At 48.7% G+C, this 24,624-nt stretch overlaps 1 protein-coding gene across 6 annotated transcripts; it reads left to right on the top strand.

Moving 5' to 3' along the window:
* The first annotated feature begins 9,253 nt into the window (after positions 1-9,253).
* On the top strand, positions 9,254-24,069 carry SCART1 (scavenger receptor family member expressed on T cells 1). Of its 6 annotated transcripts, XM_025880154.2 has the most exons (14): positions 9,260-9,466; positions 11,331-11,648; positions 12,537-12,833; positions 13,702-14,010; positions 14,336-14,641; positions 14,752-15,069; positions 15,140-15,454; positions 20,867-21,181; positions 21,314-21,382; positions 21,458-21,772; positions 22,050-22,097; positions 22,619-22,753; positions 23,211-23,405; positions 23,881-24,069. In XM_025880154.2, the coding sequence occupies exons 1-14, from the start codon at positions 9,400-9,402 to the stop codon at positions 23,949-23,951; spliced, it is 3,078 nt and encodes a 1,025-aa protein (XP_025735939.1). In that variant the 5' UTR covers positions 9,260-9,399; the 3' UTR covers positions 23,952-24,069. The 6 variants fall into 6 exon arrangements, with proteins under 6 accessions (XP_073740753.1, XP_073740751.1, XP_073740752.1 ...); XM_073884648.1 differs by lacking the exon at positions 23,881-24,069 and having other exon boundaries at positions 9,256-9,466; positions 23,211-23,874; XM_073884650.1 differs by lacking the exons at positions 21,458-21,772; positions 23,881-24,069 and having other exon boundaries at positions 9,255-9,466; positions 23,211-23,874.
* The last annotated feature ends 555 nt before the right edge of the window (positions 24,070-24,624 follow it).

Here is a 24,624-nt window from a genome sequence, read left to right as displayed (position 1 = left end):
AGAGAGAGAGAGAGAGAGAGAGGGGCAGAGGGAGAAGCAGGCTCCCCGCCGAGCAGGGAGCCCGATGCGGGACTCGATCCCAGGACCCTGGGATCATGACCTGAGCCGAAGGAAGACACTTAACCATCTGAGCCACCCAGGCGCCCTTTTTCTGCCTTTGCTGACATCGCAGAGACACAGGCTGCAGCCTCCTGGCTTGGAAATGACAGGGCAGGCAGCCCCAGCCGCGCAGCCCACGCCCCGCTTCCCCCGGGTAGCAGCACCCTCGTGCCCTCACCCCACTTCTTGCCCACTCTAGTGCCCTTGTCAGCTAGGCAGGAGGCCTCCCTGCCTGTCGCTGGCCTTCGAGAAGTAGGGCGTCCACTCCTGACCATGCTCTCTGCTTCCGTCCACACTGGCTGGCTGACGTGTGTTGGAGACGCCCACAGTTGCATTGCTGCCAATCCAGCTGGACCTGCAGGATCCTGCTCCTAGCTGCCAGTTGGCTTGGCAGCTACTCATGCCCATCTGGGGTTCCATGTAAATTTTAGAGTCATTTTGTCAGGGTTAGCCTCCCTCCTTCAGTAGTTAATTTGGGGAAATTTTATGTCTTTGCAAGATTGAGTCTTCTGACCTGTAAACTGGGTGTATTTTTCTTTCTTACTTAAACTTCACTGTGATGTCTCTCAGTTTTCTGTGTAAAGGTTTCCCACATCTTTCATTACAGTAATTCCTAGATGTTTAATATTTTTGTTGCTTTTGTAAGTGGTAGCTTTTTAAAATAATTCCTTTTCTGTTTCTTGTTGCTCTTATGTAGAAAAACTGTTGCTTTTTGTTTATTAACTGTGCCCTGTGAGCTTGCTAAACTGTGTGGATTCTACTCATTTAGCTGCAGATTCTTCTGGATTCCTTTCTTTCCCGCTGGCATTGTCTGTGGGCCATGAGGGCTTTGTCCTCATTTCCAGTCCTAACGACTTTCTTCTCATAACCCACTGCACTGGTGAAGGCCCCCAGGGCAGGGCAGAGACCGTCGAAGTGGGGAGGGCAGCCCTGTGCTGCCTCCGGTCTCTGACTGGGTTTTGGAGAGCAGGAGGCTTGCTGTGGGTTGTGGTTTGATACTTGTTATCAGATTAAGGGAGTTCCGGGCTACTCCTAGTTTGCAAAGTATTTATTAATTGTAACACATTTTTTAATATAAAACTTTTTGCCTCTCTTAAGAGGATAATATAATTTTTCTCCCTTAGTACCTCAGTGTGGCAAATTACAATGATGGCTTTTCTAATGGCAAACCAACTTTGCAGTCCTGGGGAAAGAGCCAGTTGTGGGCACCATTATTATGCTTTATACACATTGCCAATTCTGTTGGTTCCGGGCCCAGGGTTTTCTTTGTGGGAGGATAATCTTTCTTTAAAAACAGCATTATCCAGGTACAAATGATGTACAATAAATAGCACATATTTGAAGTGTACAATTTGATTAGTTTTGACATATGTATACACCCATGAAACTGATACCACAATCAACAGAATGTGCATTTCCACCCCCCCAAAAGTTTCCTCCTTCCTGCCCCTCCCCACAGTACCTCTCCAGGCGGCCACTGACCTGCTTTCTGTCACTGTACGTTAGTTTGCATTTCCTAGAAATTTATGAGTGGAGAGGATGTGGAGGAACTGAAGCCCCAAATAGTACAACCACTTTGGAAAACAGTTTGGGCCCTTCATAGTGAGTTACACCTGCTCCTACCGAACGACCCCACCACTCCACTCCAAAGTACTTACTTCAGAGAAATGAAAATATACGTCCACCAAAGGACTTGTACAAGAATGTTCTTAATAGATTTATTTTTAACAGTCCCAAACTGTAAACAATGCAGGAAATCCACATGGGTACAATCCCTAGAGCTAGTTCAGATTTCACTGGCTGTGCACGTTCTCATGTGTGTGTCCGTGTAACTCACAGTCACATCACGTATGTACGTTCAGGTGAGTACCACAGGAATCACGCTGACTCCCTGGTGCTGCCCCTTTCTAGTCACACCCCTACACCCTCATGTACCTAGCCCACTAATCTGTTCTTCGTCTCTGTTGTTATTTCAGAAATATTATATAAATGGTATCATGCAATATGTATCCTTTTGAGATGGCTTTTTTCATTCAGCATAATTTCCTTGAGGTTCGTTCATCCAAGTTGTTTTGTGTGTATCAATAGCTCAGTCCTTTTTTATTGCTGAGTAGTGTTCCATGCATGGATGCACCACAATTTAACTGTTGAACCTTGGAGAGGCATTAAGTAATTCCCACTCTTCGGCTACTGTGAATAAAGCTGCTGTGAGCATTAGAGTACAAGTTTCTGCATGAAGATAAGATTTCGCTGCTCTGGGGTCAGTGCCCAACTGAGTCATATGGCAAGTCTAGTTTTTGGGTTAGAAAGAAAGGCCAAATTATCTAGAGTGGCTGTGGCTGTACCATTTACATTCCCACCAGCAATGTGTGAGTGATTTAGTTTCTCGACTTCTTGCCAGCATTTGGTATTACCACTAACTTTTTTAAAAGCCATTCTGGTAGTTCTGTAGTGATATCTTATTGTGTTTTAGTTTGCATTTACTAACGGCTAATGAAGGTGAACATCGTTTCATGTTCTTATATGACACATCTGTATGTCCTCTTTGGTGAAATGACTATGCATTCCCATTTTCTAATTGAATATTTTTTCATGTTGAGTTTTTAGAGTTTTTTTAAAATACTTTGAATGCAAGTCTTGCATTGAATATGTGATTTGCAAATATTTTCTCCCAGTGGGTAAGTATTTTCACAATACTTTCACAAAGCAAAGATTTTTAGTTTTTACAAGGTCCAATATAACTTTTTATAGAATTTTGTTTTTGGTTTCAAATTAAGAATGCTTTACCTCATTGTAGGTCCCAAAGATTTTATTAATTTTTTTCCTAGAAGTTTTATAGTTTTACATTTGACATTTAAGCCCATCGTTCATTTTGAATTAGTTTCTGTATAAGATATGAGGGTTAGGTTGAGTTCATTTCTTTGGAGAAATTATAAATTGTATTACATTTTTTATTGAGGGTTCCACCTGGTCATTGTTAGTGTGTAGAAATGCACCTGATTTTTGTGTTTGATCTTGTGTTATATGATCTTATTGAATCCACTTATTACTTCTAAGAGTTTTATTTTTGTAGACTTCTTGGGATTTTCCACACAAATAATTATGTCATCTGTAAATAGAGATATTTTTTATTTCTTCCTTTCCAACATGTATGCTTTTAGTTCTTTTTCTTGCACTGTTGCTCTGGCTGGAACTTCCAGTGCTATGTTGGGTGAGGGTGCTGAGAATGGGCATCACTACACTAAATTCCTGATCTTAAGGGAGGACATTCAGTCTTTCAGCATTAACGATGATGTTAAATGCAGAGAATTTTTGGTAGATATTCTTTATGAGACTGAGAAAGTTCCCCTTTATTCCTAGTTTCCTGAGAGCTTATTTATCCTGAATAGGGTGTGAATTTTGTCAAGCTTTTTCTGCACATTTGATATGATCATAATATTTGTCCTCTTTTGTCTGTTGATGAGATGAATTATGATGATTGATTTTCAGAATCAATCTTGCATGCTTGGAGTAAATCCACTTAGTTATAGTGTATTATTCTTTTTATATATTGGATTATGTTTGATGAAGTTTTGTTGAGGATTTTACAGCTAAGTTCATTAGAGACATCGGTCTGTCGTTTTCATTTCAGTGCTGTCTTTGGTTGTACTTTCAGGGTAATTCTTGTCTTATAACATGAGTTGGAAAGTGTTCCGTCTTATTTTTAGAAGAGATTGTGTGAAATTGGTGTATTCTTTTTAAAATGTCTGGTAAAATACTCCAGTGGAACCATCTTGGCCTAGAGATTTCTTTTTTAGGAATTTTTAGACTTTATTTTTTGGGACAGTTTTAGATTTGCACAGAGACAGAGAAGCTACTGCAGATACCCCACATCCCACATACATTGTATACATCTTACATTAATATGGTATATTTGCTACAATTAATGAACCGATATTGACACATTATTATAAATGAAAGTCCATAGTTTATTCAGATTTCCTTAGTTTTTACCTAATGTCTTTTTCCTGTCTTAGGAACCCATCTAGGATATCACTTTATATTTAGTTGGCATGTCTCCTTAGACTCCTCTTGGCTGTGATGATTTCTCATATTTTTCTTGGTTTTGATGACCTTGACAGTTTTGAAGAGTACTGCTCAGGTATTTGTAAGATGCTCTTTTACTGGAATTTCTCTGATCTTCTTCCCATTAGATAGTGGTTATGGGTTTTTTTGGAGGCAGATCACAGAGGTGAAGTGCCATTTTCATCCCTTATGATCAAGAGTACACATATCAAGATGGTGTATGGCTGTTGATGTTGACTTTTTTCACATGGATGAATTGTGTTTGTCAGGTTTTTTTCCATTGAAGAGCTGTTCCTTTTCTCCCCTTTCTATACTTCACTTTTTGGAGGAAGACATTAGGCAGGCCCAAGGAGTGGGAAGTTATGTGCTCCTTCCTTGAAAGCAGAGTATCTACACAAATTATTTGGACTTCTTCTGCATGGGAAAGGTATCTCTTCTCCTCCTGTGTGTATTCAGTCATTTTTTTAATGCCAGTATGACTCATGGGTGTGTATTTTACCCTTTGGATTATAATCCAATATTGACTGATTGATCATTGCTCAAATTGTTCCAGCTTTGGTCTTTGGGAACCCTTCAGTCAGCCCCTATGCACCTTTGCCATATCTCATCATCAGTGTTTTCAATTTTCTGTTATTGTTTATTTTTGATCACTTCTTTACTTTCTGACATTACAAGATACTCCAGGCCCACCTTATATATTTCCTACCCCAGTCTTAGAATCAGCTGTTTCTTCCAGGTGTCCTGTCTCCTTTGACTGAGGATGATGTTAGATGCCAAGATTTGGGCACTGGGTGTGCTCATCACTACTGGGGCACCAAGGCTTCCAGGCCCTCTCAGTTGGCAAAACAAAGAAATACATGTGTGTTTGTACATACCTATGCACACATCTGTATAGAAATACACACACACATACACACATCTACAGTATTTCTGTATGTAGCCATCTGTACCCAGATTAAGCTGAACACAAGATCGTAGTGACATCTCCACCTCTAATCCACCACCATGTGGGTCATTCCAGCCTCCTGCCCTTGCTGATCTGTAAATGTCAATTCTAACAGTGAGAACTCTGGATTCAGAAGCATTTTGATGACAAAAACCTAGTTCCTTTAGAGTTTTAGTTATCTATTTCATCTGGCTGAGTTTTAGTAGTTTGTGGTTTTCAGGGAACTGGTCCATCTCTTCTAAGTTGTTGAATTTATGAGTTTAAAGTTGTCCATCGTATTTCTCTCTTATCCTTATAATGGCAGTTGCATCTGTTGGTATATCACTTTTTCTATTCTTGGTATTGATTTGGGTCATTTTTTATTTTTGTTAATCTTGCTAGAGGTTTATTTTTTTTCCAAAAAATCAGCTTTTTGTTTCATTAATTTTTTAAATTGTTTTCCTGTTTTTAACTTCATTCATTTCTGATATTACCTTTATTATTTCTTTCCTTATGCATACTTTGGCTTTATTTAGCTTTTTTCTCTCTAGATTTTTGAGATAGCAATTTAGCTTATGGGTTTGAGATCTTTCCTCTCATGTAAATATTAAGCACTGTAAACTTCCCTCTTAACATTTCTTTAGCTGCATCCTCCAAATGTTGATATGTCATTTTCATTTTCATTCACTTCTTTGTATTTTTAAAATTTCCCTTGAGACTTCATCATTGACCCATGGATTATTTAGAAGTGTGTTTAATTTTCAAGTGTTTGTAGATTTTTCTGTTGTCTTTCTGTTATTGAGTTCTTGTTTGAATCTATTATGGTCAGAAAATATATTCTGTATGATTTAAATTCTTTTAAGTTTGTTAAGGTTTGTTTTATGACCTAAGATACAAATTTTGGTGAATGTCCCATGTGTGTGAAACAAATGTGTATTCTACTTTTGTTGTGTGGAGTGTTCTGCAGATGTGAATTAGATCCATTGGTTGATGGTGTCGGTTCTTCCATATCTTGCTGATTTTGTCTCAAGTAGTTCTGTCAATTGCTGTGAGAGACATCTTGAAGTCTCCAAGTAGAATTGTGGATTTGTCCATTTCTTTTTTCAGCTTTATCCATTTTTGCTTCATATATTTTGAAGTTCTGTAGTTTGGCACATACATATTTAGGATTGTTCTATCTTTTTGGTGGATTCATCCTTTTTATTATTATGTAATGTTCCCTATTCTTCCTAGTAATTTTCTTTTATCTGAAATTTTTCTCTGATATCAATATAGCCACTCCAGCCAAAATTCACTTTGCCAACCTTAACCCTAACCCTAACCCTAACCCAAGCAGGGTGCCCGATGTGGGGCTCAATCCCAGGACCCTGGGATCATGACCCAAGCCGAAGGCAGCTGCCCAACTGACTGAGCCACCCAGGCGCCCCCAACATCTGCCTTTTAATGTGTGTATTTAGAACATTTACATCTAAGTTATTACTAATGTTTTAGGGCTTATATCTGCCATTTACTTTTTGTTTCCTATTTGTTCCCCTGTCTTCATGTATCTGTTTCTTTTCCCCTTCTCTCTCTATGAGTTATGTGAACATTTTTCAGACTTCTTTTTTGATGTATTTATAATGTATTTGGGTTTTGTATGATTTTTTAATTGGTTACTTTATATGTAACTTATATATGATACTATATGTAACTTATAACAGCCTTCTGGTGTTGTCATGTTAACACTTTTAGTGAAATATAGAAACCTTACTTATATTCAGTTGTTTTTTTACCCTCCTACTTTAAACATAGAACTGTCTGGAGTATTTCTTCTGTATTCACTGAGCACCACTTCAGGTGGTGTTATAACATAAAATGTGATTAAAGAAACTCACAAAGTGAAGGATAGTCTATTATGGTCACTTCTACTTTTACCCATTTCATTGTTCTTCTTTCCTTTCTGAAAGTCCCATCTTTTTGTAATCATTTGCTTTCTGATTGGAAGGTTTTCTTTAGCCATTATGTAACAGTATGTCTTCTAGCCAGAAGTTCTCTTGTTTTCCTTCATTTGAGGTTGTCTTTATTTCCCCGTAATTTGTGCAGGATAGTTTCACAGACGTAGCATACAAGCTTGACACACCCTCTCTCTCAGCTCTTAAAAATGGGTCTTCCACTACCTACTGGTCTCCATTTTAGATGAGAAATTTGCTATCATTCAGATTGGTTTTCCTTTATTGATAATGTATTGTTTTTCTTTGTCTGCTTTTAGGATTTTTTTTTTTTAATTCTTAGTTTTCAGAATTTTACTTATGATGTGGTTTGGAGTGAATTTCTTTGGGTTTATCCTATTTGGAGTTTGCTCAGCTTCCTGAATCTGTAAGTTTATGTCTTGCCAAGTTTTCAGTTTCTTAACATTCTTTTCTCTCCTCTCCTTCTTAGATCTCCAATGATAGAAATATTATCTTTTTTGTTATTGTCCCAGAGGTCTCTGAGGCTGTATTAATTTTTTGTCTATTTTCTCTCTGTTGTTTACATTTAGTAAATTCTTTTTATTTGTCTTCAGTTTGACTGATGCTGTCCTCTGGCATTTCCATTCTATTCTTGAGTCCATTGGGTGAGTTTTTAAAAAAAAGATTTTATTTATTTATTTGAGAGAGAGTGCATGAGCAGGGAGGGGGCAGAGGGAGAGAGAGAAGCCGACTACCTGCTAAGCAGGGAGCCTGATGTGGGACTCAATCCCAGGACCCTGAGCCAAAGGCAGACACTTCACTGACTGAGCCAACCAAGGGCCCCCTTTTAGTGAGTTTTTAAAAAACGTCAGTTGTATTTTTAGTTCTATAATTTCCATTTGGTTCTTTAAAAGGATAACAGCTTTATTGAGAATATAACTCATACACCACAAATGTATCCTTTAAAAGTGTATAATCCAGTAGTTTTTAGTATACTCAGAGTTATACCACAATCACCACTGGCTGATTCCAGAACATTTTCATCTCCCCCAAAGGAAGCCCCATACCTATTAGCAGTCATTTCCAATTTTCTCCTCCTTCCAGCCCCTGGCAACCACTAATTCACTTTCTCTGTCTGTGGATTTGCCCAATCAGGACATTTTATATAAATGGAATCATACATGTGGTCTTTTGTGTCTGACACTTAGCATACTGTTTCCAAGGTTCACTCCACTGTTGCAGGTGTCAGAGCTTCCTTCCTTTCAATGGCTGAATATGTTCTGTGCTGTGGATAGACCACATTTGTTTATCCATTCATCAATTGATGTACATTTAGCTTGTTTCTATTTTTTGTTTATTATGAATAATGCTGCTATGAACATTTATATACAGGTTTTTGTGTGGACATAACTTAATTTCTCTTTGATATGTACCTAGGAGTGGTATTGCTGGGTTAACATTATGAATAACTGCCAAACTGTTTTCCAAAGTGGCTGCACCATTTTCCAATCTCATGAATGTTCCAATTTTTCCATACCTCACCAGCAGTTCATTTTTATAACTTCTATTTCTTTGCTGAGATTTTCTATTTTTTTCCCATTAGTTTCAAAAGAGTTTGCAATTTACTGTGGAAGCATCTTTTATGAAGTCTACTTTAAAATCCTCGGCAGATAGTTCTGAGATCAACTTCACCTTGTATCAGTTCATTGTATTTTATCATCAAATTGTTGTTTTCCTGATTCTTCATATGATGGATGATTTTCACTTGTATTCTGGACTGTGATGTTGGGAGACTCTTCCATGTCAGCAGGTAGTCACCCTGTTTAGGTTCAGAGTATAGGTTCTGTCCTTTTGCGGCTTTAGGTCCAATGACAGTTCAGTTTTTAGGGGCCTTGAAAGGCTATCCTGGGCTGTCTCATTCTTCTGGTGCTGTGGGGCTTCCACTCAGTTCCTGCTGGTCCCCAGAAATCTGGTGTCACTGTGTCACTGTGGTGTGGAGCCAAGGCTACTGGGCCTGGGCGGAGGGCAGAGACACACAGGGCTTTGTTGCTGCTGCTGTGGCTGTGGGCAGATTAGACCACCTGTCTGGCTGTGGGGTCTGAGTAAAGCTACCCTGTCAGCAGTTATCAGTGCGGGAGGAAACCCACAGCCTGGGCCCCTCGCTCATATCTGGCAATGCTCAGGGCTGCCAACACCATTGGTTGCTCTGCTCAGAGACAGAGAGACAGACCCCTGATAGGTTCTGGAAAGGCCCTCACTGTCCCCATTGGTTCCTGGAGGCCATTGGTGGCTCCTACTTCTGTATATTTGACTCTTGACTGTAATCTCTGCATTGCCCCAGTTGAGTGGCTGGAGCTGGCTGAGCCCTCGGGTCACAGGGCCATGAAGACAGTTCTCTGGGCCTTGGGACTGGGAACCCTTCTCCTCACTCTCAGGGCAATCCCCATTGGTAAGTTTCTCCTTCCCTCATCCATGGAAGCTTCTGGAGGCAGTGGTTCTGTAGAGCCTGAGACCCTGGGGTGTGGGGGTTTTCTGCTATGACCAGCTGTCTATCTGGCTCTTGCTCAGCGCAGAGGTGTATGGGTCATCCTGGGGCAAGTGGGCATGTGGGCTCCAAAGTGTGTATCCCTGGAGACTCTTGTTCTAATGAAGACTGAGCAGATCTAATCCCAGGGTGACCGTGGGGTGCAGGGCTGGGTCAGAGCCTGGATGGAATGAGGGGACATGGCTAGTTTCTGGTCCCAGTGATCCCCATGGACAGGAGGTGTTGATAGGTCCTGCGGAGGGGCTGCTCCATCTACTTTCCCCGGGGCTGGGTGGCTGGTGGGGGAGACGGAAAGCCAGCTGTACCTGGCAGTGAGGGTGACCATTCAGCTTGTGCTGGGACATGGAAGAGAAACACAGTTGCAGGGAGTCGCAGTAGCAAGGTGGGGGGCACAGGGGTGTGGGATGCTGCTGGGTCCAGAAACCAAGTGGCAGAATCATGGGCAGCAAGCTGTACAGAGGGGGTTCTGCCGGATGGAACAACACGGAAAGGCTGGTAGTGAGGGAGCAAGCCCCTGGGGGAGACTGCATACAGTAGCCTGGGGCCTCTGACTGGGTGAGCGATAGTGTTGGTGTCAGAGAGTGAGTGTGTGAGTCGCACAGGGAGATGGGAGAGGGTAGCAGTGTCCAGTGCCCTGGAAACTGATGGAAGAGCCTCACTGGGCAGGCTGATCCTTGGCCCAGCCCAGGTGGCCTCAGAGTTGGACAGTAGGGGCGCCCCAGGTAGTGGTGGCAGGAATCTGTGGGCAGTGATGCCGTTGTGGGAGTGCTGTAGGAAAACCGGAGGGGATCCCGTTTTGTGTTAGAGATGCAGACACCCATGCACAGGTTGGAGGGGGATGTACCAGAGATGTACCAGTGATGAATGAAGACCCTCAGGGGTCAATGAGAGCAGTGCGGAGAGGGACAAGCCTTCCTCTGGATCTGTGTGTGGGAGTCTGCCCTCTGTCTCCTCCTTCTGTGAGTCCAGGATGGGCCCTGGAGGTGGTCTGGGGTGGCCCAGGCTGGGACAGAGACTTCTCTGTGACTGCTGTTCTGTTTCTCCAGCAGCAGCCCAGGAAGGGGTCATGAGAATCGGGGATCAAGGGGCTGTGATGGGGAGGGGTTTGTGCAGGAGAAACCAAGGTGCAGAGGCCTAGAAGGGGTGTGGTTCGGGAAATACATCCTGGTCCTGGTGAAGTGGTCCATTTGGTCCTGGTCCCGGGAGCTGCTGAGACCTGAAACCCGAGGAGGCCGCCTGGGAGAGCGGAACTGGAAGGACAGGCAGCCGTCTGGGGGGTGGGGTAGAGGTGAGCAGGGAATGGAGAGTGGTGGGTGCGTGTGGTGGGCCACAGGCCCGCCAGTGGAAGTGGGGAAATTATGATTGGGAGGCGTGGTGGGGTGGTGGGAAGAGCCGCCCCAGTTCCAGGCAGCGGACAAGGGACTTCCTTGCCTGGGGGGTCGGGTCACCCACATCGTATGGGGCCCCAGAGGGCTTGGGAGGGGAGCAGAAGACATGGTTGGGGGGAGGGGGACTGTGGAGGCAAGGACGCAGGGGTGCGTGGGGGCAGTGGGCGGGTCTCTGTGTGACCCCACCCCATCACCCTTCTGGACGGCGCGGACTCGGGGGTCAGGGGGACCTGACTTTGTGCTGAGGCCTCGCAGCAAGACCTTGGAAGTGGCCGCGGGTAAACGCAGGCGTCTTTATACCTCCCAGCTACAGCCGGCTCTCCCCCCACCCCCACAAAGACGGTTCTGGGCCCCTCTGAGGCGGACCTGTCCTTCTGTAGGCGGACCAGGCGACCTGAGGCTGGCGTACAGACACAGTTCCTGTGACGGAGTGGTGCTGGTCCGCCACGAGGAGCAGTGGGGACACGTGTGCAACCAGGAGTGGACGTTGGCGGAGGCATCCGTGGTCTGCAGGCAGCTGGGCTGTGGCCATGCCGTGGGTGCCCCCAAGTACGTCCCATTGCCCGGGGAGATGGTGCGGCCCTGGCTCCACAACGTGTCCTGCAGGGGTGATGAGCCCTCCTTCTGGGAGTGCAGCCTCGGGGCTTGGACTCGGAGCAAGTGCCCTCACGAGTGGGTGGTGGTTGCTCTGTGTGCAAGTAAGTCCGGCGCAGGAGGGAGCTGCGGAGGGGGAAGAGGGTAGGTCTGGGGGAGGGGCAAGGAGAGAGGATCTGGGCGGGGAGGGGGGGCTCCTTACTGGGCATAGGAACCATCCCCACCTGTAAAGCCTTCCAACCTCTCATGACTCTTTCATACCTTCTGTTAGGGGTCCTTTGCTTTTCATTCAACAAGTGCTTATTTGCAAGGCACTGTTCTGGGTGCTGGGGATGCAGCTTTGAATAAATCAGACAAAAATCCCGCTGCATGGAGCCTGTACTCTCCTAGGGGGAAACAGAGTAAATAAAGAAGTACAACAGCAATGTGGGAGTGTGGAGAGGCGGGAAATGGGCAGATGGGGGGGTGGGGTGGTGGCTAGGGACCACCCTGTCTTCTAGACACCTGAGGGTGCTTGTTGGTGTTTAACATTAGGTATTTAAACATGATTTCAAAAATGATGAGGAGGCAAATGCTTTCCCTTTGAGGTCTATCTTGAGGGTCTTCTGCTGTCTCTGGGCACTTGTGAACTTGTGCTGCCCCCCATAGCCTCCTGTCTGTGAAGCTGACCCACTGCATGGTTAATGGAGCCCAGTATAAAGCGAAAATGCAGGGACCCTTGTTCAACAACAAGATTTTCAAGACAGTGACAGCAGAGTATTAACCCAGGCTCAGGTCCCTCTGAGTGGGGGAGGCTTTGTGACTGGCTGCTCTCAGAAAGTGCCCTCTGGACCCTCTGGAAGGAGCAGGGTTGGTTGCAGAGTCTGACCCAGGCCCAGCGTAGGGACTGCCACGCCCAAATGGGATCTGGTCATGGAGGCAGGCCAGAGGCTCTGAGTGGCCATGCGGCCAGCAGAGTCCCCACCTTCTGTCCCTGGGCCCGTGCTTCTCAGATGGCACCTTTCGGGAGATCCGGCTGGTAAAGGGCCGCAGCCCCTGCTCTGGACTCCCCGAGATCAGGAATGTGAATGGGGTGGATCGCCTCTGCGGCCTGCATGAGGAGGAGGCCACGGTGTTCTGCCAGGAGCTGGGGTGTGGGCCTGTGCTTCAGGCCCCCCGCCAAGACGTGGGGGTCGTCAGGAAGTACATGATGTGCAGGGGTACCGAGCCCACCATCCGGAACTGCAGACTCAACAATAATCTCCGCAGTGGTTGTGACTTCCGGCAGGACGCGGAGGTGGTCTGCTCAGGTGAGGCCCAGCATGGGGCTCGCCTGAGTCTCAGGGTGCAGACCCCTGGGGAAGGAGCTGTTGGGAGTGGTCTCAGCTCTCACAGACCCATCTCCTCTTGACACCTGGGCAGCTTGGTGTCTCAGATGAATTAGGGATGGGCTGGACAGGTGAGGGCAGGCACTGTGACCATCTGGCGTTCTTTAGCTCACAGCTGCTTGGAACAGAGGCCTGGAGGTGAGAGCACAGGAAGTGCTCTTGGATGGCTCCTCAGGTGCCTCACTGAGTCACCTGTGTGTGTGTCTCCCCAGATGTGTCCTGGCTCAGAACCCCCTGGCCGGCTGGGGTCCTGGCTATCCTGCAGCATCTGTGCTGGTTGAGCTGTGATTGTTGCCTTACAACATGAGTCAGCTGGCTTGTGGTTGCCCCCTCCCAGTCCTGTCTCAAATGGGCAAGTGAATTGGCCCTCATAGATCCTGCCTGTGTTCTGGGAATTGGGAAAAGCTAAAGTGAGGTGGATGGGTCACCTTCCTTGGTGCCCCCAAGAAGGCAGTGATCTGTGGCCGGAAAGGTGTCTTGACCTGGCTTCCAAGACTATACAGGGTCTTGATGCCCCTGCCCTGGGCAGGCAGAGGCTATGTGACACCTGTGGGCACCTGGAGGAGGTGACTCTGACCTCTGATCTCAGGGAAGTGACCAGGGACTCCTGCTCTGTTCTAGGTGGAGGGTGTATGGGCCTCCGGCTATCAGTTTCTGCCCAGGGCTTGCAGACCCACTGCCTGATTACAGATGGTCTACCCTGGCTGGAGCCTCCTGTGGCCCAGGGAGGTGGCTGAATTGTTCACCTGAGAACACTTATCCCTAACTGAGAGTTTGTGTCCTCCCCCAGGACACATGGAAGCCCGGTTGGAGGGTGGTGAGCACCCCTGTGCCGGGCGTCTGGAAGTGAGGCGTGGCCTGACCTGGGGCACTGTCTGTGACGCTGACCTGGACCAGGCAACGGCTCATGTTGTGTGCCGGGAGCTGCAGTGTGGCTCGGCTGTGTCTACTCCTGGGGGCGCCCACTTCGGCCAGGGTTCTGGGCCTGTGTGGACAGAGGCCTTCCACTGTGCAGGCAATGAGTCTCTGCTGTTCCACTGCCCCCGGGGGCCTGGGCACCAGTGTGGGCACCGCCAGGATGCCGGGCTCAGGTGCTCAGGTGAGGCTGGGAGGGTAGCCTCAGGTAGCCTTCCCTGCCAGCCTCCCTTGGTGACTCCCTCTGGGGGCTCTAAGCTAGGCTCATAAAGGTGCCTCTGGCCAGGAGGGCGTGCGAAGTGTTGCTTCTGTGGGTTGAGGGGGAGGAGAGGACTGTGCCCCCCACCGTGGCAACACCGCAGTCTGTGGGCACATCTGCAGAGGCATGATCTGGATGCTGAGGCTGAGGCGGGGAGGGGACTGGTGAGGCTGTGGCCGGCGCAGTGGGTGCAAGGGAAAGAAGCTGGTCTGTGGCTGAGGGGGATGCTGACTCCCACTCCCCTCTTCAGAGTTCCGGCTGGTTAACGGCAGCAGCAGCTGTGAGGGGCGCGTGGAGCTCCAAGTGCAGGGGGCCTGGGCACCCCTCTGTGCTGCCCACTGGGACTTAGCAGATGCCACCGTCCTCTGCCACCAGCTCAACTGCGGTAGTGCGGAGGCCACACCCCGAGGAGGCCACTTTGGGAACGGGGACGCGCCCATCTGGCCTGATGTGTTTCACTGTGTGGGGACAGAACCCTATTTGTGGAATTGCCCAGTAAGCACCCTGGGGGCCGGGGCCTGTGCGCTGGGAAACGCGGCTGCCGCAGTCTGCTCAGGTGGGTCTGCAAGAGCGGCGGGCTGAGGGAGGCTGGGCGTGGGCGGGGTTCTGCTGGGAGGTGGTGGTTGTCTCCCCCTGACCCCCTGTCCATGCGTGCGTCTTCCCCAGGTCTCCTCCACGCCCTGCGGCTGAGAGACGGACAGAGCCGCTGCGATGGCCGTGCGGAGGTCTCCCTGGATGGGGTGTGGGGCCGCGTCCTGGACGACGCGTGGGACCTGCGCGGCGCCCGCGTGGTGTGCAGGCAGCTGGGGTGCGGACAGGCTGACCGGGCCTACGACGCGCCCGCGCCCAGGCGCGGGGCGGTCCCGGTGGGGCTGAGCCGCGCGCGCTGTCAGGGCACCGAGACCCGCCTGACCCAGTGCAACGTGTCCGCATCCCCGCTGGTACCCTCGGGAGCCTCGCGGGACGCGGGCGTCGTGTGCTCCGGTGAGTGAGTGCCCGCGCCGCTGGCCCATCGCCCGCGGGCCGGCCGCCCTGACTCCGCGTGTCTCCGCAGGGAGCCGGCGGGTGCGGCTGGCCGCGGGGCCCCACCGCTGTGCGGGGCGCGTGGAGGTGCTGCACGGGGGCACGTGGGGCACCGTGTGTGACGACGGCTGGGACCTGCAGGACGCCCACGTGGTCTGCCGGCAGCTGGGCTGCGGCCAAGCCCTCCGCGCCCTGGGGGCCGCGCCCTTCGGTGCGGGGTCGGGGCGCATCTGGATGGACCAGCTGGGCTGCAGCGGCCACGAGTCTGCGCTGTGGCAGTGCCCGTCGCGGGGCTGGGGCCAGCAGGACTGCGGGCACAAGGAGGACGCCGGCGTCATCTGCTCAGGTGGGTCCTGTTAGTTGACTGTCTTTTTGGGGCAGCTGAGTAGAGAATGTTCGCGCTGTCCTAGTGCGTAACATCTTGCACACTCTTGCCTTCCACGGATTCCACTAACGTCTCTTCCCGGCGTGGAGAGCTCCGCGGTGTATTGGACAGTGTTCTCTTGCTGCAGTGATGCTGCAGGCCAGAGCAACTTTACGCTGCCGGGGGTGCGGGCACGGGGGGACGGACAGGAGACCCCGGCGGGGTGTGTGTGTGTGGGGGGGGGGTGGACAGGAGACCCCGGTCGGGGGAGGGTGCGGGTCTGCTCAGATGCGGCTGGCGGTCCTGGACCAGCACTGCCTGGGGTCTGTCACCCCTGCTCACAGGCTCAGCTCACATTTGTGTGTGAGCTTTCTCTGTCTCAAACTCTTTGGACCCTTATTTCAGTGTTCTGGAGGACTTTTTCCAGAATGCTTTAAAGGTGGTGTATGAAAGCTTATGCATATCTGAGGCTGTTTATATCGGTAGTGTGTGGGTGTGGTCGTTCCCGAGGGACAGAGTGTCATTTATTGGGGGGGGGGTATGAGCCTGTGAGGGGTCTGCGCAGGGCTGCCCTCCAGGACGGAGCTGAGCGTTCACTGTGCTTTCTTCTTACTGGTTTTGCTTTAGGAAAGTTTTCCTCATCTGATGTCTCAGATGATCGCTCTCTTTCAATCCTTGTGTGTCTTTCAAAGTGACATTTCAGCTCATTATTTTAGATCTTCCTTGTCCTTTTTATTCATTATTTTTTGGGGGGGCTCTGGTCTTTTCTCATGTATTCTGGGGGAGTGTCTCTAGGTTTTGTATACATCACGGATTTAATGCTTGTGTGTCAACAAAAGTTCTTGGATGTGCATTTTAACTTGGCAAGTTTGCCTTCCTTCATCTGTCTCAGGGGCTCCCTCAGGCAGCTGATCACTTGCTGACTGATAGGATTCTGCTGCTGGGAACTGGTTGTTGGCTGGGGTGGGGGACGCTCTGTTTCTGTTATGATTCAACATGGAAGCAATGTTCCAAAAGCGAGAGCCAAAGCAGGCCAGGCACGTGTGTGATGCCCAGGCCTGGGACGGGCGTGGGTCACTCTTACCCATTTGGTCAGTTGACTGAAGTCCCAAGGCCAGCCCAGATTCAGGGGGTCAGCCCAGACTCATTTCAAGGGGTGTGGGTACAGCAGGATATCTTAGGGGCCACTTTGGTAATCTGTCATGGATGTACATCCTTCAAGCATTTTTTTAAAGCTTATTTAAATTTTAATTTGTTATGGCCCCATCACATGCAATTCATATCCTGCAGAGGTATTTTTAATGTATTTGTGGACTCTCATAACATAATTTTAAAGGACTAATGTCTAATGCTTTATTAGTGGTGATATTATGGTTTACTTAAGACATCTCAGTGTTGTTGGAGTTGCCTTGCTTGAGGGTAATGTGATGGTACTTGGGCCATGACCAGCCCGGGTTGATGCTCTCTGAACATGAAACTGCACTCATTACTGTTTTTCAATTTTTTAAGTTTTTATAATCACTGCTACATTGATCATCTTGTGCACAAGGATTATTCTGTACTTTGTTTTTTTTTTAATTTAAATTCAATGAACATATATAATGCATTTTAGTTTCAGAGGTAGAGTTCAGTGATTCATCAGTCTTATATAACACCCAGTGCTCATTCCATCACGTGCCCTCCTAATGCCCGTCACCCAATTACCCCATCCCCCCACCCCCTTCCCCTCCAGCAGCCCTCAGTTTGTTTCCTATAGTTAAGAGTCTCTTATGGTTTTTCTCTCTCTCTGATATTGTTTTGTTTTATTTTTTCCTCTCTTCCCTTATGTTCATCTATTTTGTTTCTTAAATTCCACATATGAGTGAGATCATATGATAATTGTCTTTCTCTGACTGACTTACTTTGCTTAGCACAATACCCTCTAGTTCCATCCATGTTGTTGCAAATGGCAAGATTTCAATCTTTTTGGTGGCCGAGTAATATTCCATTGTAAATATGAACCACATCTTCTTTATCCATTCATCTGTCGATGGACATCTGGACTATTTAGTTTCCATAGTGTGGCTATTGTGGACATTGCTGCTATAAACGTTGGGGTGCAGGTGCCCCTTTGCATCACTACACTTGTATATTTGGGGTAAATACCCACTAATGCAATTGCTGGGTCATCGGATAGCTTTATTTTTAACTTTTTGAGGAACCTCCATACTGTATTCCAGAGTGACTGCACCAGTTTGCATTCCCACCAACAGTGTAAGAGGGTTTCCCCTTTCTCTGCATCCTTGCCAACATTTGATGTTTCCTGACTTGTTAATTTTAGCCATTCTGACTGGTGTGAGGTGGTATCTCATTGTGGTCTTTATTTGAATTTCTCTGATGCCAATGATGAACATTTTTCTTCATGTGTCTGTTGACTATTTGTATGTCTTCTTTGGAGACATGTCTTTTCATGTCTTCTGCCCATTTCTTGACTGGATTATTTGTTCTTTGGGTTTTGAATTTGAGAAGTTCTTTATAGATCTTAGATACTAGCCCTTTATCTTATATGTCATTTGCAAATATCTTCTCCCATTCCGTGGGTTGTCTTTTGGTTTTATTGACTGTTTCCTTTGCTGTGCAAGAGCTTTTTATCTTGAAGTCCCAATAGTTCACTTTTTTCTTTGTTTCCCTGGCCTTTGGTGACATGTCTTGAAAGAAGTCACTGTGGCCAATGTTGAAGAGGTTACTGCCTACATTCTTCTCTAGGATTTTGATGGATTCTTGTCTCACATTTAGATCTTTCATCCATTTTGAGTTTATCTTTGTGTGTGGTGTAAGGAAATGGTCCAGTTTCATTCTTCTGCAGGCGGCTGTCCAGTTTTCCCAATACCATATGTTGAAGAGACTGTCTTTCTTTTTCTTTTTTTAAAAAAATTTTTATTTATTTGACAGAGAGACAGTGAGAGAGGGAACATAAGCAGGGGGAGTGGGAGAGGGAGAAGCAGGCCTCCTGCTGAGCAGGGAGCCCTATGCGGGGCTTGATCCCAGGACCCTGGGACCATGACCTGAGCCAAAGGCAGACGCTTAACGACTGAGCCACCTAGGCGCCCCTAGACTGACTTTTTTCTATTGGATATTCTTTCCTGCTATGTTGAAGATTAGTTGACCATAGAGTTGAGGGTCGATTTCTGGGTTCTCTGTTCTGTTCCATTGATCTATGTGTCTGTTTTTGTGCCAGTACCGTACTGCCTTGATGATCACAGCTTTGTAATACAGCTTGAAGTCTGGAATTGTGATGTCCCTAGCTTTGATTTTCTTTTTCCACATTCCCCTGCCCACTTGGGGTCTTTTCTGGTTCCATACAAATTTTAGGACTATTTGTTTCAGCTCTGTGAAAAAACTTGATAGTATTTTGATAAAGATTGTATTGAATGCATAGATTGCTTTGGGTAGCATAGACATTTTAACAATATTTGTTCTTCCAATCCATGAGCATGGAATGTTTTTCCATTTCCTTGTGTATTCCTCAATTTCTTTCATGAGTGTTTTATACTTTTCAGAGTACAGATCTTTTACCTCTCTGGTTAGATTTATTCCTCGGTATCTTATGGTTTTTGGTGCCATTGTAAATGAGATTGACTTCTTAATTTCTCTTTCTTCTGTCTCATTGTTAGTGTATAGAAATGCAAATGACTTCTGTGCATTGATTTTATATCCTGCGACTTTGCTGAATTCCTGTTTGAGTTCTAGCAATTTTGAGGTGGAGTCTTTTGGGTTTTCCACATAGAGTATCATGTTGTCTGCAAAGAGTGAGAGTTTGACTTCTTCTTTGCCGATTTGGATGCCTCTTATTTCTTTTTGTTGTCTGATTGCTGAGGCTAGGACTTCTAGTACTATGTTGGACAATAGTGGTGAGAGCGGGCATCCTGACCTTAGGGGAAAAGCTGTCAAGTTTTCCCCATTGAGAATGATATTCACTGTGGACTTTTCATATGTGGCTTTTATGATATTGAGGTATGTTCCCTCTATCCCTACACTGTGAAGAGGTTTAATCAAGAAAGGATGCTGTACTTTGTCAAATACTTTTTCTGCATCTATTGAGAGAATCATATGGTTCTTTTCCTTTGTTTTATTAATGTAGTGTATCACGTTGATTGATTTGTGGATATTGAACCATCCTTGCAGCCCAGTAATAAATCCCACTTGGTTGTGGTAATTGTTTTAATGTACTGTTGCAGGGGATGATCCAAATCTTTTGGTACCAGTTGAGACCTGATTTGTGACCCAGTATGTGATCTATTCTGGAGAATGTTCCATGTGCAGTTGAGAAGAATGTGTATTCTGTTGCTTTAGGATGGAATGCTCTGAACATATGTGTTAAGTCCATCTGGTCCAGTGTGTCACTCAAAGCTCTTGTTTCTTTCTTGATCTTCTGCTTAGATGATTTGTTCATTGTGGTGAATGGGGTGTTAAAGTCCCCTACTATTATTGTATTATTATTGATGTGTTTCTTTAATTTTGTTACTTACTGGTTTATATAATTGGCTGCTCCAATGTTAGGGGCATAGATATTTACAATTGTTGGATAGACCCTTTAAGTATGATATAGTGTCCTTCCTCATGTCTTATTAGTCTTTGGTTTTAAAATCTAATTTGTCGGATATAAGGATTGTTACCTCAGCTTTCTTTTAATGTTTGTTAACATGATAAAGATTTTCCACCCCTCACTTTCAACCTGGAGGTGTCTTTAGGTCTAAAATGAGTCTGTTGCAGACAGCATATCATGGGTCTTGCATTTTTATCCAATCTAATACGCTATGTCTTTTGATTGGGGCATTTAGCTCATTTACATTCAGAGTAACTATTGAAAGATATGAATTTAGGGCCATTGTACTACCTGTAAAGTCCCTGTTTCTGTATATTGTCTCTGTTCTTTTCTGGTCTTTTTTACTTTTGGGCTCTCTCTTTGCTTAAAGGATCCCCTTTAATATTTCTTGCAGGGCTGGTTTAGTGATCACAAATTCTTTTAGTTTCTGTTTGTCCTGGAGGATTTTTTTTTTCCTTGTATTCTGAATGACAGCCTTGATGGATAAAGTATTCTTGGCTGCATATTTTTCTCATTTAGCACCTGGATTATTCTCTATTTTGAATGATTTCCAAAGATGGATTTCTGGACAATTAGCTGACACCTGCTAAGACGTTACAGCTGGGGATTAAATCAGGTCACCTGAGATTAACTGCTACCTACATCCCTGGGGTGGAGATTGTCATGGGGATGCGTGATTGATTTAAGGTTCATGCCAGGGGCTCCCTGGGTTAGATGTCTCGAGCAGCACTGATGCCAGTGCTGGGACCCTCTCATTTTGGCCTTCTCCTTTGGAGATTCCTCCTGACCTGACTGCTCTTGTCTTCCAGGGTCAGTGGCTCTGAGACTGCGAGGTGGCATCCACCACTGTGCTGGGTGGCTGGATGTGTTCTACAATGGGACGTGGGGCGCCGTGTGCAGTAATGCCCTGAAGGACATCTCCTTGTCCATCATCTGCAAGCAGCTGGGCTGTGGGGAGCAGGGCTGGCTAGAGAACAGACCCGTCCACACTGGCTCAGGCACCTCCTGGGTGGACAACATTGAGTGCCGCAGGCTGAGAAACTCCACACTGTGGCAGTGCCCCTCGGCACCATGGCACCCACATTCCTGTACCCCTGGAGAGGAGGTCTGGATCACCTGTGCAGGTGGGATGCTGGTGGTTTCTGACAAACCACCCATTCATGATTCAGGGCCTGGGGGTCATGTGGGTTCTACAAACTGCATTCTGAAGCTTTTCAGGGCATTTACAGTGGGATGGTGACTACTTAATCCAATAGGATTGTCAGAGAAAATGGCACAGGATTCCGGGGAGACCCTCAACTGCTCATCCACCCACAGCTGCCCAGGTACCCTTCTGTCCATCTCCCTGTCCACTCTTCATCTTGGTCCTGCCCTGCAGTGACCACAACCCCCCTTTCCAGAAGAGGGTATGCTGCGTGTGCGTGGGGGCAAGGACAACTGCTCTGGCCGTGTAGAGCTCTGGCATGCTGGCTCCTGGGGCACCGTGTGTGATGATTCCTGGGACCTGGCAGATGCAGAGGTTGTGTGCCGCCAGCTGGGCTGTGGCCCGGCTGTGGGTGCCCTTGTGGGGGCTGCCTTTGGGCCAGGCTCGGGGCCTGTGTGGCTGGACGAGGTGGGGTGCCGTGGCAGCGAGGCATCCCTGTGGAGCTGTCCCACAGAGCCATGGGGACTCGGAGACTGTGGGCACAAGGAGGATGCAGGCGTGCACTGCTCCCGTGAGTGGGCAGGGGGTAGCGGGACAGGCGGGGTGGGAGGGTTTGTTGGGGGCTGGGGAGGGGTTGCCAGAAGGGTTCCTCCGAGTATTCCCCCAGAACCTGGCCCTGAGGCTGTGCTGGCTTCCTCTGGTTGCCTCTGTGGTTGTCCCATGACATGTTGGCTCAGGCTGAGTGAGGCTGGGACACTTCCCTGAGGGTCTGGGTAAGGGTCTAGGCTGCCCAGGGCTGTGGTTGCCTCCCCTACTTTGCCCTCAGATCTTTCCTATTTCTCTTGCAGGTGACAGGGGAACCACGGCCTTGCCACCAGCACTGGCACAGACATTGGGTAGTGTGCTCTCCCTCAGGGCTCAGCTCATGCTCTCCTGTCTGGCCCCAACTCAGAGGGGCCCTACAATGGGTTCTGTACAGAGGGGTGCCCTGGAGTCTCCTGTGGGTGCCAAGGCTCCAGTCAGCCCCTCCTTAGGCTGGTCGGGCCAAGGTCAGGAGGACCACGACCACCCCCTCCTCCAAGGAAAATGGCTGTGCATCCTCCTGTGTGGAGAGCCACTGGGAGGGACAGCAGGCTCAGGCCCTGCCCAGCCACTTCTCTGGGATCTTTCTTTTACCAACTGGGGGGTTTGACCTGGGAACACTGTGGCCTCCCTTCTGGCCCCCTCCCTCTGTGCCCCCTCCCTCCTGACCCTTGCCCGATGACCTCGGGGTTATCTCTGGGGGAGGAGCACAAGGCCATCTCTCCTCTGGGTGCCTTCCCCCTCCCTGAGAGGCTCAGGTGGTCCAGACCCAAGGTCACAATACCCCAGGCACACAGGCACACAGGGGAGACCCCGCCTCTCACTGTCCCCACAGGCCCTCCCCTGGCCCCTGCATCTGCCCTCAAGGCTGGGAACCTACCCATGATGTTTTGCGTTGTCCTCGGCACCCTTCTGGTCATTGTCTCCCTGGTCTTGGGGGCACAGTGGTACCGTGGCAGAACCCGCAGGGGTAGGTGGGTGTGGTTGGGGAGGTGAACACAAGGCTTGGGTTGGGGAGGTTGGGGGCGCACACTCTGGGACCCCAGCCCATCACAGGCCTCTTCTGCCCTGGTAACTGCTCTGCATGCCTGGTCACACCTGGACCTCCACTGCATGGCGACTTCTCAGTGACATTCTTGGACCCTGGGGACTCGGGATCCTGGGCCCTGCTTTGCTTCTGAAGGGTGGCCTGGGTGTGAGAACAAGTCCCCAGTGGTGTCCCGATTCCTCAGGCCATCTGTGTGGTGGGGCTAACCAGCCCTGGGTGCCAGGGAGGCGTGTGGCCCCTTGTGGGGGACGTTGCTCTTGGTGGGCAACTGCAGCAGAAGGGCCGGGTTGCACGCATGGGAGACCCCACAGGGCCAGCAGTGGGAGGGCTCAGACTGTGGGAGTGTCTCTTCTAGAGGGCTCTGGTGTGGCCTTTGCAGGTTCCAGAATGTTGGGGAGTTTGCCCTCGGAAGGTGTTTATGAGGACATCGGAGCTGTCCCCATCGGGGAGAAAGACGAGGGGCCCAGAGTGTCCCAGAACCTGGCCCTGGAGGAGGAGTATGATGACGCTGGGGAGCCGGAGCTGGGCCCTGAGGAGGAGGAGGAAGAGGAGGAGGTGCCCCTGAGCCCCACTGGTGTGCACCTCTGCGCCTTATTGTCTGGCGTGCTGTCCCTTCTGTACTGCACCTATGCCTGGGGCTCTGCTCTGGCCAGTGCCTACATTTAAAGACCCTGAGAGCCATCAGCCCATGTGTCCATGACCCTCACTCCTGCGTCACAGGCTTGGATGTTAGGAAATTCGGCCGTCCCTTCAAAGTTGCTCCTTAGACAGGAATCTTCTTGTGGGTGGATGTGGAGTTTAGGGAGAGTCCTGGAGTTTTCTTTGGGTTTCTTTACATGGCTGCCCACAGGGCCCTTCTAGTACCTTGTCCTGGCCGGCCACAGGGAGCCTGAGCAGACAGGGTGGGAGGGGAAGCGGTGTGACCCTGGCTCACCCATTCTAGTCCTTGTGTGACCTTCTGGCTTCAAGTGACACACCAGGGCCCAGAAGTCGGGGGGCTCGGAGGGATGGCCAAGGGACCCAGTGCACGTCTCTCTCCTTAAACGCAGGTGGGGCTCCTTGCAGCCTCGGCCCCAAAGCTCAGGCTGATATGGAAGACACAGCGTGCCCTAGGACGTGATGACAGTGAGCTGGCCATGGGGGACATCAGTGAGACCAGAGCAGGGAGAGAGCCCAGGCCCTGGAGGGCTTTCATTGTCCTCATTTTAAAAGATGTCATTAAAGTCCCTTTGAACTCACTCATTCATGCATTAATTCATCTCAGAAACATTTGCTCAGACCGCCCCCTCTCAGCCCAGGTTCTGTTCTCAGCTACCCCCTCTTCACCCTAGTCCCATGTGGGCACGTGTTTTCAGCGTTCTGCACCGACAACTTCTTGCCCACGTGGTTCTCCTGTGCGCATCGGGATGGGGGCCCCTGACGAACCAACTCCTGGATGCCCCTCTTCACATCCACAGAGGGTGCTGGAACCGGCCCAGGTGTTCCGTTGTGCCAGAGTCCCCAGTACTCGCCGAGGGACCCAGCCCTTTGTGACCACAACCACACTTGCCACAGCCTGGTCACCCTCACACTGGATATCCCTGGGCCTGGGGGATGGGGGAAGGTGTGCGGCAGGAGTGCGTCCCCTGGGGTCAGGAGGGAGAGAAGGGAGCTGGCAGGAAGTGGGGTGGGGGTCTGGGCATGGGACAGGGGTCTGGAAGACACATGGGGTGCAGAGTAAGGGTGTCAGCCGAGCAGCCAGAGCGGTTGGGACTTAGAGGAAGGGTGCGGGGCCCCTCTATCTGTGCTGCCCT

Source organism: Callorhinus ursinus, unplaced genomic scaffold (genome assembly GCF_003265705.2).
Source record: "Callorhinus ursinus isolate GAN/ISIS: 27379988/994484 unplaced genomic scaffold, GSC_fseal_2.0 scaffold58, whole genome shotgun sequence".
Taxonomy (NCBI): Eukaryota; Metazoa; Chordata; class Mammalia; order Carnivora; family Otariidae; genus Callorhinus; species Callorhinus ursinus.
This window is presented reverse-complemented; position numbering and strand designations above follow the sequence as displayed.